Genomic DNA, 15258 nt, shown 5'->3' on the forward strand with positions numbered 1-15258 from the left:
AAATTGGGGTATAAATTTCAAATAAACTAACCTCATCATACTTCCCCATTTTCTGTTTTGAATTTCAGAGCAGGTTCCTGCACTGTTTCTCTCTGAGGCTAAAAGTAGTGCAGGGGCAATGCCTTGGGAGACACAGCAGGTAAATGTTTCCTCTCTCCCGTTTCCTTGCAGTTTACCCAATTTAGCCCCCACTGCAGCAGCTTTGAAATGAATGAATGCATGAATGTGGAAGATTTGATCATGAGCATGTAGTGTGTAATCCCATTTGGCTTTCACATCAGATACAAACATGTATCTTAAGCACTTATGCAAGATACAGTGGTGCCTCGCTTTACGATTGCCCCGCATTACGATGAATCCACTTTACGACGATCTTTTTGCGATCACAATTGCGATCGCAAAACGATGGTCTAAATGGGGGAATTTCGCTTTGCGATGATAAGTTCCCTGCTTCGGGATCTGATTCTTCACAAAACAATGTTTTTCTAACAGCTGATCGGCGGTTTCAAAATGGCCACTGAGTAATTAAAATAGCTCCCCGCTGTGTTTAGGGACGGATTCCTCGCTATACAGGCAGCAAAAATGGCTGCCATATGGAGGCTGTTTGCTGAACAGTGAGTTTTTATCCCATTGGGATGCATTGAACGGGTTTCAATGCGTTTCAGTGGGGGGGTTTTATTTCGCATTACGATGTTTTCGCTTACGGCAATTTTCCTGGAACAGATTATCGTCGTTAAGCGAGGCACCACTGTAGTAGATGAGGTGGAGTTTGGCAGGCTTAAACTTCCATGAGTGTTTGATAGTAATCCCATGTTGTCCATATGGTTCATAGCATAGGAGTGAGTTTACTCCTGAGCTTTAGAACTACAACTCCCATCATATCAGACCTTTGTTAAGTTGACTGGAGCCGATATGAGTTCAACAAGGACCCCAGGTTCCCTGCTCCTGTTTTATGGTTCTGCAAGAGTAGAACTACAGTATTGCCCACAATATCCACTTGCTTGTGTAAGGCCAGGAAATGTGATAACAAAGTGAGACAAAGGTTGCTTTTAAGGGTTTCTGTTGTGACTTTGATTTTTTTTTTTTGAATCATGTACTTGTAATATGAGGTGAGAACATGTAGTCACCTGACTTTTCATGTTTGGAGGAAAACATTTTCAATTGGCCTTCAAGGGAGATGATTTACCTGTCTTTATTTCTTTTCCACATCTTTCTGCACCACCACCCCCATGCAATAATACACTTAATAAAATCTTCATAGAAGCCAGGATATCTTCAGGAGATGTTTCCATATCACAACATTTTAAAAAGATTCTGTGTAAATATAGTATATAAGATGGACTGGAGATTGTGTGGTTAGTGTTGGTTTGTGTTTTCTTCTCCATCTCCTCACATAGAAATTTAGAAAAAAAGGGAACTGTTGTGCTGTATTCAGCAAAGTGGGACAGCCAGGAATTTTAAATAAGCTTTGTGTACAGCCAGTGAAGTTTTAAAATAATAACCCCGTTTGCCCTGAACCAGTGCTGGAAACAGTTTTCAGTTCTTATATGGGGTGGATTTGTTCTGCCAGCCCCACATCTTCCAATGTATCTTTTTTTCTAACCAAAGCACCTGCAGCCTTTTGCTTCTCATTCTATACAAAATAGTGGAAAGTGAAACTATACTAATATAAGTATGCAGTATAAATCAGCTTATGATCAGCTGTAGAATACTGTATATTCAGCATTCATGTGATAGAGGGTTTTATACCATATGACACTGGACTTTATTTTCTGAGGCGGGCCATGCCTCTAGACACTAGGTACAGCTGACCAATTGAGCTTTCAGCCACCTTGAAAATATAAAGCCTGCCTAGTTGTTTGGCTTTTTGTGCTCCCATTAAGCCTAGAGCTAATGCCATCTCATCGTATGATCCCTGTTAGAGAGTCTGCAGACCCTTCACATGACATCTCAGATAACATGCAGACTACATGAGTTTAAGATCATCTCTCCTTTTTTCCTCCCCTTCCATTTTGTAACATCTTGCCTGATGAAGAGATCTGAAGCGCTCCCAAACCTGGAGGCATTCAAGAGAAAGTTGGACAAACGTTTGTCAGATCTGCTTTGATTTAGATCCCTGCATTCAGCAGGGGGTTAGACTTGATGGCCTTATAGGCTCCTTCCAACTCAATTACAGTGGTGCCTCGCTTTATGATTGCCCTGCATTATGACGAATCTGCTTTACAACGATCTTTTTCCGATCACAATTGTGATTGAAAAACGATGGTCTAAATGGGGGGAATTTCACTTTGCGATGATCGGTTCCCTGCTTCAGGAACCAATTCTTCGCAAAACTATGTTTTTAGAACAGCTGATCGGTGGTTTCAAAATGGCTGCCGGTAATTAAAATGGCTCCCCACTGTGTTTAGGGACTGATTCTTCGCTATACAGGCAGCGAAAATGGCCGCCGTATGGAGGATCTTCGCTGGACGGTGAGTTTTTACCCCATTGGAACGCATTGAACGGGTTTCAGTGCGTTTCAGTGGGGTTTTTTATTTCGCTTTACGATGTTTTCGCTTAATGGCGATTTTCCTGGAATGGATTATCGTCGTTAAGCGAGGCACCACTGTATTGTATAATTCAATTAAGATCTCAAAAGCTCAAACATATTTGTATGCCTTTTAAATTAGCCAGGTAAAAATATTTACCCGACTATGGATTTGGGGACTTTTTTAAAAAATTACCAACATGGCAACCTCCGTTTTTTGTTACGACTCGTCTATTGACTCTGCTGCCACAGGAAGCAGAATTTTGAATGCTTGCCTCCAGTAATAAGAAGGTGTGGAGAGTGGCATGATAAAATGCCAGCTTGCCCCCTGCTTCAATTTTAACAATAAGGGGCAAGCTGTAGCTGTTAGCAGAGGGGTTTTACCCTTCCTTGTTGCCTTTTCAGATGACATATCTAAAAGATTTGAAGATTGGCCACATGCAAGGAACTGTAATACAGTAGAACGTTGCTTGTGATACTTCTGAAACAAAATCTTACAAAGATCATTTGCTGAATGCTTCCCAGGGTTTCTTAGGTAAAAGTGCTCACCCTCTTTACACTTTCTTTTGGAATGTTTTGTGACACCATGAGATCCTGACAAGCACTGGTCTGTCGGTTTTGAGCCCCTGGGAAAGTACAGGTTGTAGTGGACATTTGTGGGCTCCGGCTAATTTCTCGTCACCTTCCAGATTGGGTGCTGCTTTGCTCTGAGCGGGAGAGCAGAGGGCCTGCATGTACTGTGATGCAAATGGCGGTGACTGGAGGTTGAAGGAAAGAACAAACAAGCTGCAGCAGACAGCAGGAGACCAGACCCATATGTTGTGACGTTTACCGTGCTTGAAGAGAACCACTGCAAACTTTAAAGGAAGGAAAACCTCATACTGCAAGCCTAGCAAATGAGACTTGGGTTCCCTGCTCAAGCCATCCCTTTCCTGCTGGTGTCCTGTAGTCTTTTGCTAGGAAAAGGAGTGTGCTGTGCCAGCTTTCTTGGGATGCTTTTTTTGGTGTATGTAGTTGTATTTCAGCTGAGATCTGCATGCAGCTGCTCTATGGCATAAAGCTGCAAGGTCAAGTGAGGTAACTACATCAGTTCAAGAACTGGCAGCCTGAAGTTACTCTCCACTCCAAGTGAGATCAAGTCCCCTTTTAGTTGCAATATTCTTTTTTTATTTTGGAAACCTGTCACCTGAGGCTGATTGAATAAGCTGTTCATAAGCCCTCCAAAGGTCCTTTGGAGGTTGCATAAAACAAGAGGCACATTATTGACAACAGCTTCTATTCATCGCCTGGGTCCAAGGTGCAGTGTGACCTGTGGCTCACTACCACCACCAAACATATTTAATGCAGGCATTTGCCCAAAAGCAACTGTGTATTTCTTTTTTTCAAATTAATGAAAGCAGGTGGCAGCAAATTTGCGCAGAAAATGGAATTGGCACTGTGCCCATCCGGGTTGGGTTTTCATTCCACCCCTCTAGAAGCTAGAAGTGAAGGCAGCCAGTTATAGTTGCTTGTGGTTAAAAAATGGATTGTGTTTTTCTTTTAGATATACCACACATCTTAAAAGGAACAGACATGGGAAGGTGCCTTCTATAAGTTAGACTGTCAGTTTGTCTAGTTCAGTAGTGTGTGCACCAGCTTCCCCAGATAGGTTGGAATACACATGACTGCTCCAATCCCTAGCCGGTATAGCCATTTGACTGCTGATAGAATGACAGACTGTAGCTTTCTCAAATACATCCTGAGGGTGCCAGTTTAAGGAAGGCCGATCTCTGCTGGCTACTAGGAGCTCTCCAGGGTTTCAGACAGGAGTTCTTTGCAGCCCTCCTTGGAGATGCCAAAGGTCGAACCTTTGACCTTCTGCATACAAAGTGTTTTTTCTCCCCTCAACTAGAGACTGAAATCCTGGGACTGGGACAGTTTTTCGGACATTTAATATTTCCCACTTCGGTCCCGAGGCATTCACAGCTCCCATGGTAGTCTCTTTCATTATTGGAAACCCATGGGAGACATGGGAAGGGAGGAAGAAGACTTTAATTTTAAAAAATGCCACCACTCATATAACATCACTGGTGGCTGTGATTTTTGGTAATTTAAGACTTCCTCTTCTCATCCCATGACCCTCACAGGTTCCTGGTGGTGAAAGGAATTACACAGGAACTGGGGGTGCCTTGAGATAGAAGTTGTACTTGTTTAGTCGTTAAGTCGTGTCCGACTCTTCGTGACCCCATGGACCAGAGCACACCAGGCCCTCCTGTCTCCCACTGCCTCCCAGAGTTGGCTCAAATTTATGTTGGTAGTTTTGATGATGCTGTCCAGCCATCTCATTCTCTGTCGTCCCCTTCTCCTCTTGCCCTCACACTTTCCCAAGGAATCTTCTCTTCTCATGAGATGGCCAAAGGACTGGAGCCTCAGCTTCAGGATCTGTCCTTCCAGTGAGCACTCAGGGTTGATTTCCTTCAAAATGGATAGGTTTGTTCTCTTTGCAATCAAAGGGACTCTCAAGAGTCACCTCCAGCACCACAATTCAAAAGCATCAATTGTTCAGTGGTCACCCTTCTTTATGGTCCAGCTCTGACTTCCATATACATCGCTACTGGAAAAACCATAGCTTTGACTATATGGACCTTTGTCGGCAAGGTGATATCTCTGCTTTTTAAGATGCTGTCTAGGATTGTCATCGCTTTCCTCCCAAGAAGCAGGCGTCTTTTAATTTTGTGGCTGCTGTCTCCATCTGCAATGATCATGGAGCCCAAGAAAATAAAATCTGTCACTGCATCCATATCTCCCCCTTCTATTTGGCAGGAGGTGATGGGACCAGTGGCCATGATGTTAGGGGTTTTTTATGTTGAGCTTCAGACCATTTTTTGCGCTCTCCTCTTTCACCCTCATTACGAGGTTCTTTAATTCTTCCTCACTTTCTGTCATCAGAGTGGTATCATCTGCATATCTGAGGTTGATATTTCTTCCAGCAATCTTAATTCCGGCTTGCGATTCATCCAGTCCAGCCTTTCACATGATATATTCTGCATGTAAGTTAAATCTGTTGACATCATAAGCCTTATGCAGTGTAACTTACCTACCTGAGCAGGATTTCAGCCAGACTGTAGTGCAAAAATACAGCAAAAGGGGCTATTGTATTGTACCAGAGTTTATTTTGTTGTATCATAGTGAACACTAATGTGGCATGTCAATACATTTTGGACTTGATAGGAGTTACCCTTGTCAAAAAGTCACCATTCCCTGCCATTGGAGACTTTTCCATCTGACATATTAAGATGAAAAAATTGTATCAACTAAGATATTTGCTCTTGGGCTATATCAACAAGTAGCATGTTCAGTTCTGGACTGTAAACAACTCGTATTTTTAGCATATGAAAACGTTTGTGCCACTATATCTCCTGTTAGCTAAATGTCTTATGGAGGGGTGGGCTGGATACAGTGCCACCTAGTGATGTTGTCAGTATTTGTAATTCTCTGTTTCAGAATCCAAAATTGATCAGATTATAACATTTTATGGCTCCAAAGTGTCTTATTTAAGGTGTTTTTCTACATCAGGAAATGCTATAGCTGAGTTTAGTGGTGTGGATCGTGCATTTTAGTTTAAGTTATTTTTCATCAGAGGTCACGTACAGTCACCACTTAATGAGACCTAAACAAACATCCCCAGATGTCTGATTAGGTGAAAATATTGTAACCTAGAATAGGTTTACCTCTGAAGGCTTTTATTTTAAATAAAGATGCTTCCAGTCATGTGAATGCCCGTCTGCTTTCTGAAGTGATACAGTGTACAAACACAGGTTCAGTACCTATGTTGGAACTAGAATTTCATTTTCATTTATGCAGGGAAGTTGATGCCATATTGTAGAAAGGTTTGAGCTATATGCTTGTTGCAGTTCTTAATTCTTACCTTTGTCTCTTTGGTGCCCTGAAGTTTATTTATTTTATTGTTTATTTATTTTTATCTATTGGACTTGTATGTTGCCTACACTCTTACTTATTGTATTGATGCTGTACCCTTCAGCCAAAAAGGCTCTCAGAATATAGGTAGTAAGTAGAGTTGTGTGGAATTGTGTTTTTTGGGGGGGGGGCTATAACTCCCAGAATTCCCCAGGCAGTCCAAATACATAAATGTGCAGATCTCTAATAATAGGAAAGTCCCTACCCTTAGTCTAACAGTCTAAGATGTAGGTCATGATACAGAAGGATTAAAGGATATGGGGTCAGGAGGAAGAAAAGTAAATTCAACACATGTAGAATCTTAATTTAAATTAAACTGCATTCTCCTGTCACACTTTGTCCCCAAAGGAATGTCATGGGTTTTTGTCACCACAATATGTGCCGCTGCCACCCTAGATTCTGAGGAGGGCAATGGGACCCACCTCAGAGATACAGAAATGGCTGGTATCTTTGTCTGTAGTGTTCTCTGGAAAGTAGCTACAGTATCATGAAAAGTAATTCCATTCACTGTAGGCAGTTATGCAGAGTGATGCCAGCTATCCAGGGAATTGCCTGCCACTTCCTGTTAGGTTCAGCTATGTTGCTGACCTCAGAAGATAACGTTTTAGAGCACACAGGGTGCAATTCAGGTTGTGGGCTTTTGTTTTATTTCTACCTGTAGTGGTTTGAAGATTCTGTTTCTTTATCCTGATGTATTTAAAAGTTGGTCTTCTTCCACATGTTGCTTTGCAATGCAGGTTCAGCTAAAGAAATGCTGTATCATAGTCTGTGTCAGGTTTGAAGAGCAACGATGTGCAGTCTGTTGTTGTTTTTTCCCATTGGACATTGTCACATTTTCATGTGTTCTAAGATACCAGTAATGAAAGTTACGTTTTGTTATATTTTCTCTGCAAGCTCAACATTTTTACTAGGTATTGAATTCAGCATATTAGAGGTGTCTTCAGCTGTATCATTTTTTAAAATAATAAAGGTGGAGACTTTTCCAGGATGCTGAACTTGCATGGTGTTTCCATGTATTGCCCATAGCCATGATTAAAAGAATATATGGGGATGAGCAAAAATTGTTTCATTTGGGGAAGATTACTGTTTCTCTTCAGTCTTTGAGTTTTTAACATATTTAATACTCCTGCCTAACATGTTTGTCTGCTCTTTCTTGTAGAATGTGTATGTGAACATAAATCGCATCATGTCTGTAGCCAACCGTTTGGTAGAGTCTGGTCACTATGCTTCACAGCAGATCAAGCAAATTGCTAGCCAGCTGGAGCAAGAATGGAAAGCATTTGCTGCAGCCCTCGATGAACGCAGCACCTTGTTGGATATGTCAGCCATTTTCCACCAGAAAGCTGAGCAGGTCAGTAACTCCACAGAGCAAATGGTGGGGAGCCTTGTTTCTCGCAGTCTCATTTAGTCTTTGGTGGATTTGGAATCTGAGCTCTGTTTCTCTTGTGGGAAAAAAGAAAGCCACTGAGGTGTAGCAGTTGAAGTGCTTGCTGTACTTAAAAGAGCCTCACTGGACACCCTCTGGCCAGTCATTCTCTCTCAAATTGACATCTCTCACAGGGTTATTATGAAGTACAGTGTGGAGGAGGAGAACCACGTTGTCCGTCTTGGGCTTGTCTGAGGAAGGGCAAAATATAAATGTAGTATACAAATGAACACACACAGATAAATAAATGGCTTCGCTGTGACTATGGTGTTGGTCAGTCGTCCCAGAAGCTATGACTTTAGATCGTTCCTCGCTTTAGACCAGGAGCTCAAGTATTCACTGCTGAACTCGTTCTCCATGCTTTGTTTTTGCTGGTGGGGAGGAGAAAATCCACCTCTCAGCTTTCTTTCTTTTCACTGCAGAACACACATAGTCTTGGCACTGCTGTGAGGAAAATGGGGGCATGCAGAGCTCTTCTCTCACTCCAAGCAAGGGGCAGGGTTTCTGGTGGGAAAGGGTTGTCAAGGCAAGAGTACTTGCAACTGCTTTGAGAACTCGTCGTCACCGCAAGCCATAGGTGGTGCCTTATTAACAGGCAAACACATCGACAATAGGTGTTTGGCAGAGTTTGCTTGTATTTTTGGACTACAACTCCCAGAATTCCCAGGCTTTGGGAATTCTGAAACACAAATATGCACATCTCTAATAGTGACTGGATTTCACAACTGAGTTTTGAATGAGGAAGGGGCACAGACAAGCCTGATGGCTTTTGCTGCTACCCCACCCCAACTTGGATAGTATCATAACAGTTACACAGCCTAACAATGCTTTCACAGGGCTCGTGAAGCATCGTTAGCAAATGGCGGATACTGGTAGAAAAGACTAAAATTAAAAGTTTAACCTAAGGCAAATTTTTGACTGTGGCCTTTAGCTGCAGGCATTCTCAGCTATTTAAAGTAACTTCTAACTCACATACAGCCGCAAGTAGACTAGTGAGAAACAGAGATAAATGTTCCTTGTGTTTCCCTAAGGGGCTGTTTCTATAACTAGAACATGTCTTCCTTAAGTGAATGAGCTTCTGACTTGTAAATGCCACATCTGTGTTGCTGGTCTGGACTGCAGTTCATGGTGTTGCTTGGTTGTGCTTTTGTTGACCTAAATAAGAGAGGGAAATGTACTGAGTTTTTCCTTTTTACTGGCTGAATCCTGCTGCAGCAAAAGGTTGTGCTCCAGCCCATTTGGAATCCAGATCTGATCTGCACAATTCATGTCCTGCTACTACATGTGGCCCACCTGTGTTCTAGAGATCCTCTCAATTCCTCCCTCTTCATGCTGCTGCCACTAGAGTTCTTTTCCCTATTATAGAACAACAGCAAACCTTATCACAGCCTCTTAGTTAAACCTAATCATGTTTCACACTTCAAGATCAACATCTCCACTTCCAGATGATCACAGAGCATGCCAGATGGAACACATGTTAGATATTTTGGCTGGTGCAATCTATGGTCAAGTATTCCAGTTCCTGTGCTGGCCCATCACAATCTTCCTGCTCACCATGCTTCCCTCCCCAATGTCGTCAAACAGCGGTGGGGAGGGGAGATTGTGGTGGGAAGCACCCCTTTCCCCATGAAAAGCCTGCCAAACAGCTGTTGGATGAACCTGAGGCTGCATGCTTAACTTTCCCCACTCACACATTCTCCCATCCGTGTGTATGTTTGTTCCATGATGGTTTATGAGTATTATTCTATTTGTACATTTGCATGAATGAGTTTGTGTGTGGTAGAAGATCACATGAGAGAGGGAAGGCTTATCTATCCTCAGTAGCTTCCTAGAATAATTGATATTGGTAATACCCGGTTTCTCTGAAAATAAGACCTAACTGAAAATAAGCCCTAATATGATTTTTCAGGATGCTTGAAATATAAGCCGTACCCCCAAAATAAGCCCCAGTTAAGTGAAACATTGCCCTCCACCATTGTGCAGCAACCAGAAGAAGATGATGTGGCTGTATTTGAATAAATGTAGATTGTTGTACATGAAAAAATAAAACATCCCCTGAAAATAAGCCCTAATGTGTTTTTTGGAGCAAAAATTAATATAAGACCCTGTCTTATTTTCGGGAAAACATGGTATAGGGGCTGTGGGCTGTATGTGCTGTCATGGTTTAGGTTATTAAGACAGTAAGTGATTTGGTACTTGTGCTAAACCCACTCAGACCCTTTAAACTTGATGTCGTCTGGGAAGGACCAGGGAAAGTTGTTCAAAAATTGTGAACTCTCAATTACCTTGTCAAAATGCTTGATTCTGGGGAAAAAAACTATTATGTATCATGTCAATAGTTTGAAATTGTATAGAGACAGATCTGCTATGGTTTTTCAATGTTATGCTGCATGCATGCAACCAGAACAAGAACCTGTTGCTATGTTGTCTGAATTGCAGAATGCTGGCACATGGTCTGACATGTGCCACTTTCATTCATGTGCTGCCTCCATTGGCCAGAAGTGTGGCTGCTGTTCCCTGTGCCCTAGGCACAACTACGTTGGGGTGCATTTCTAAAATGCTGTGAGAGGTTTTGTGCTGAAGGTAGGACAGCTGAACAATCTGATGAACATCTGTGCCACAGAGATCTGCCACAATTGCCACTGAATGGAAGTGGTCCTGTGCCAAGGTTTCTGTGGTATCCAGAGCACCTCTATGCCCAATCCCGAGCAAAACGACAGCCCTTAATATAGAATGTTAATTTCCCCTCAAACTTGCTGGGGCTTTTTCTGACCATCTGATCACAGTAACCTATTTAAGTGTGCTTCATGTTGGAAGCAAATATTCATGTTTGAGTGTTTCTGAGCAAATATGCCTCACTTTCAGCCAATTTATAAATGGATATTATGGTCCATCCCCCATCTCCATCCCCTTGGTCCTTGTGGTAGAAGTGCCTAACTTGGTAAAAGGAAAAACTGTTTGGGTTTATTTGTTTTTGCATGGTTTAGGTATCTGGCTGTGGAATTAGGGGCTGGGAGTTCTAGTCCCCATTGTGCCTCTTGTGATAGTCAACTCAAGGAGAGAATACACGTGGATATTGTTTTTATAATTGATCGTACCTGACAGCATACTTAGAAGAAAGTCTGACCAAGTCTAGTGACACTTTTTCCAGCAGTAAGGCGGCGGTCCTAATATATGGCCTTGCTAACATGTTTATAGGGCAGATAGAAGGCAGCTTAATAGGTTCATAGATTTCTTTTTAATTTTGGATAGTTCAGGGTTTTTAAACTGGCTGGACAGCTCAGTGGTTTAGGTATCTGGCTGCGGAGCCAGAGGTTGGGTGTTGGTTTCCCCACTGTGGCTCCTGCGAATAGAGCCAGCCTGTGTAGCCTTGGGCAAGCTGCAGAGTCTCAGGACACCCCCAAAAGGGATCGTTAAGCCACTTCTGAATGTTCTCTACCTGGAAAACCCTGAAAAATGACTTGACGGCACATGATTATTTTATTATTTCTGTGTAAAGCCAACTTAGGGAGAAATAAAAATAGAACACAGAGAAGTCTGTTTAAAACTTAATTGAATCAGCCTTATCGTTTGTTCTGCTGTATGTTTGGGTGCTTAACTGTAGTACTTTCTCCACAGGAAAACAAGCCATGAATTATAAACTATCTAGTTAACACTATGTACTGTATATAGATTTTTTTTTGAATCTGTATTAATGGTGAGGAGAACAGAAAACATGATTTGATAGGATTTTCTGCTGCCAGAGATTGCAGCTGAACCCTTTTAAGGATTTTGGATGCATTTGGAACTGTCCTGTTTCGCATGTGAATTGAGGTTTGGCTTCAGATTTTTTTTTAGTGCTTCCATGTGTGTTTGCTTCCTCTCTCAAGTCCCTCCTCAGTTAACAAAGCATTCTCATTTTACTGAAGTGTTGCTTTTTCTTGCTAACAACCGCCTCTCCTTTTCAGAGGATAGCAAAATAAACTCACATTCCTTTTTTTTCCCCCCCAATACCATCTGAAGGAAGAGTGGATCTAAATTTGAATTCATACGAGCAGCCAGGGGTTCCTAGTAGTTTTCCTGCTTTTCCACACAAACTAAATGAGCACTCTTCGGTAGAAGAATGCAGGGATTTGCAGGCAAGCGGTCAAGACAATGGATAAAAAGCTAACCTTCAAAGTGACTGGCCTACTCTTTAGTCACCGTTGTTTACCCAGTAAAATCTGATCATTTTTCTGAACTGAGGCATGCTTGTGAATGTCTGGAAATTTCTTTCCTTCTAGTACATGAGCAATGTGGACTCATGGTGCAAGGCCTGTGGTGAAGTAGAGCTTCCCTCAGAACTGCAGGATTTGGAGGACGCCATCCACCACCACCAAGGAATCTATGAACATATTACCTTGGCATATTCTGAGGTAGGCAACAATATGTTCCATGGTTTGAAATGGGTTCTTTGCAATTTGTAACAATAACGGAAGGGTTCTTCACAGTGGGCGTAATACTTTCACATTCCCCTCTCCTTGTTTTGGGAGGAAGTATGTTGCAAGGATATTTTAAGTGCATACCTAAACTGTATTTGATTCACAAACATGCATTCCAGCATTTCCTTTTTTTAGGGAGTTGACAGAGTGCAGCTCCCTGTGGAGAATATATCCATAACAGGTACTGTTTGAGGTGTGAAATGTTCAGATGGCCACAAATGAAAAACTTGCTAATATTAGGTTTGATAATAAGTAAATGTTATTTATAGTAAGTGTACGTTTCTGTTTCACAAAACTTATTGAGGGGGGAGGTGAGTTGTATTTATTATATTGGCTATCAACATAACATGCCAGCTGTAGATTTTATTAAATTCTGCTAAGCTAATTTACAGACTTGTTACCTAGATATATGTCCTTTCTCAGGGTTTTATTATTTCCTATTTGTGTTCCTAGCATATCTAGAATTTCTTCATTTGTAATCTTTCTTCTGGATCTCCTACCTAGAGTATTCTCAGCATTCTGCTCTTTTCTCCCTTCAACCCAGGTGCTTCTTCCTAAATCATCTTAATACTTACCATGGAGCTTTAGGAAGAACAAGAGGGATGATGGCTCTTTTTCTATCACATATTTATATAGCAGGCTTATCTGCAAGGAGTAACTCCAAGCACCAGGCACCACTAGACCTATACTCTGCTCACCCAAGAACAAGAAACTTGAGGAGTATCTCTTAATACAGAAAAATAATTGATGTTGTAAAAAAAAGTTTGGTTTCCCCTCTGGGTACCAAGACATTAGACTAAACCTTTTGGCCTGCCTTTCTTTCCAGGATCTGTCATGTGTATGTTAAGTCTTCTCCAATAAAATTTTGATCAGCCATGATCTTACTTCTTTAAATCCATTCATTGCATAGGAAGACTAAGAATCATTTCCAGTATCCCCAGTCCGTGAATACCAAGGAAATCTCATCCAGCATCCCCCTTTATACCAATGTGCTTCTGTATTGTGCAAGATGTTCTATGTCACTGGTTCTTAACCTTGGGTTACTCAGATGTTTTTGAACTGCAACTCCCAGAAAACCCAGCCAGCACAGTTGGTGGTGAGGGCTTCTGGGAGTTGCAGTTCAAAAACATCTGAGTAACAAAGGTTAAGAACCACTGTTCTATGTTATGCCAGCTGATGTAAGCAGCTACCATTTTTAATAGAGTTCTTGAAAAATATGTTACATTTTCAGAGGCTTGTTTTTTCAGGGTTGTTTTTTTTAAAAAAATCCTTTTGCATTAGTGATCAAGACTGTTGCTGCTCTCATTACAATTAATCACATTTTGTGGCACTGGTGTCTGAATCACAACATGGAAGAGTACTTTTTAAAAGTAATTCCTTCCAATTGGTGTCTTTAAGAAGGTATTGCGGTAACTAGTTACAATATTAAAAATGTAATACCTTATTTTATTCACATGTTGCTCTGTATTTTTGTTATTTTTTCATTACTGTTTGTTTTTTTAAAAATGTGTTATCGATAAGAGAATGGTATGAAGCGTCCAAAATGTACTCAAAATTACTTATAGCAGATCACTTCATTAATATTAGCTCATATCTCCCAAGATTTGCTCTAATAGGAGCATTCTCCTATTATTCTTACACCCTTTCCTTCTCAATCGCTATAGCGATCGCAAAACAATGTTTTAATGGGAGAAAATAGCTTTACAATGATCGGTTCCCTGCTTTGGGAACTGATTTTTCGCTTAACAGTGGTTTAAAAACGGCTGATCGGCAGCTCTCAAAATGGCCGCCCGCTGTGCAAAATGGCTCCCCGCTGTTTTTAGGACGGATTTTTTGCAAGACAGGCACCGGAAAATGGTCACCCTATGGAGGATCTTCGCTGGACGATTAGGTATTTAGCCCATTGGAACGCATTGAGCGGTTTTCAATGGGTTTTTTCCCCCTGCTTGACGACGATTTCGCTCTACAGCAATTTCGCTGGAACAGATTAACGTCGTCAAGTGAGGCACCACTGTATTGAATTGAATGCGGAATTGAGCTTAGCAAAGAGTTGGAGGAACCCAGCACTGGACGATGGTTGGGAAGTGATCTTTGTGGTTCTTCCTTCTCCTGTACTCCTCTGTGTCTCCTAAAAAACTGCTCTGGTGAGCTGGAAGTTGTTGAATGGGGAACAAATGGTAGGAACTTCTTACCCAGTCCTTTCATCTGTTGGCTCCTTGTGCTATCTGTGAATTGGAGGAGTCCTTTTGAGAATCCAAGGATCCCACCACCAATTGGAGGCATATTTGGTGAGGATAAAAATGAGACTTGGAACTCCTTGCTGAGGGGTGTTACGATGGGTCTCTTCTTTTTTGTCCTTTCACCAAGACGCCATGATAGGCCATTGACATTTAGGCACTTCTGTGGGATAAGACATGGGCTGAAATTTAGTAAGTCACAACTAGATTAAGACCACAGAATCAATGGAATTTAAGAAGGAGTTCATTCACCGCATCCTCAACTGATTCAATAGGCCTACTCTAATTGCGATTGAGTGTTCTACGTTTCTCTCTACTTGAGAGCAAGGGGGTTGTATATTTTAATTAAGATTTTACTATTATTTGCATTTTAATATTGATCATTTCACTGGGCACCATATTGGGCAGAAAGCCCAGATGTGAAAGTAATAGATTGACATATAAGTAAAATAACAAGGAGATGGGCAGCAATCACATCCAGCCTACAAAGAATTTCTGTCTGCCCACCTGCATACCTCCTAATCCCTCAACCTCTGTACTAGATATTCAGTCACACGCTTCAGATACTTTCCATTTCTTGCCTGCCATCTCCCAGCACTACCTCAAGTCCTCACAGGACAGGAAATGCTTAAAGGAAGGGCTCTTCCCAAG

At 41.6% G+C, this 15258-nt stretch overlaps 1 protein-coding gene across 5 annotated transcripts in view; it reads left to right on the top strand.

Annotated features, from left to right (window-relative positions):
- TRIO (trio Rho guanine nucleotide exchange factor) overlaps nucleotides 1–15258 on the top strand; it is a 269555-nt gene that overhangs the window by 105349 nt on the left and 148948 nt on the right. For all 5 annotated transcript variants that reach the window (XM_020781274.3, XM_020781278.3, XM_072998502.2 and 2 more), the window contains exons 7-8: nucleotides 7644–7835; nucleotides 12173–12304. In XM_020781274.3, coding sequence (XP_020636933.3) covers nucleotides 7644–7835; nucleotides 12173–12304 — 324 coding nt within the window. The remainder of the gene's footprint in view (nucleotides 1–7643; nucleotides 7836–12172; nucleotides 12305–15258) is intronic.

The sequence above is a fragment of the Pogona vitticeps genome, chromosome 4 (genome assembly GCF_051106095.1).
Source record: "Pogona vitticeps strain Pit_001003342236 chromosome 4, PviZW2.1, whole genome shotgun sequence".
NCBI lineage: Eukaryota > Metazoa > Chordata > Lepidosauria > Squamata > Agamidae > Pogona > Pogona vitticeps.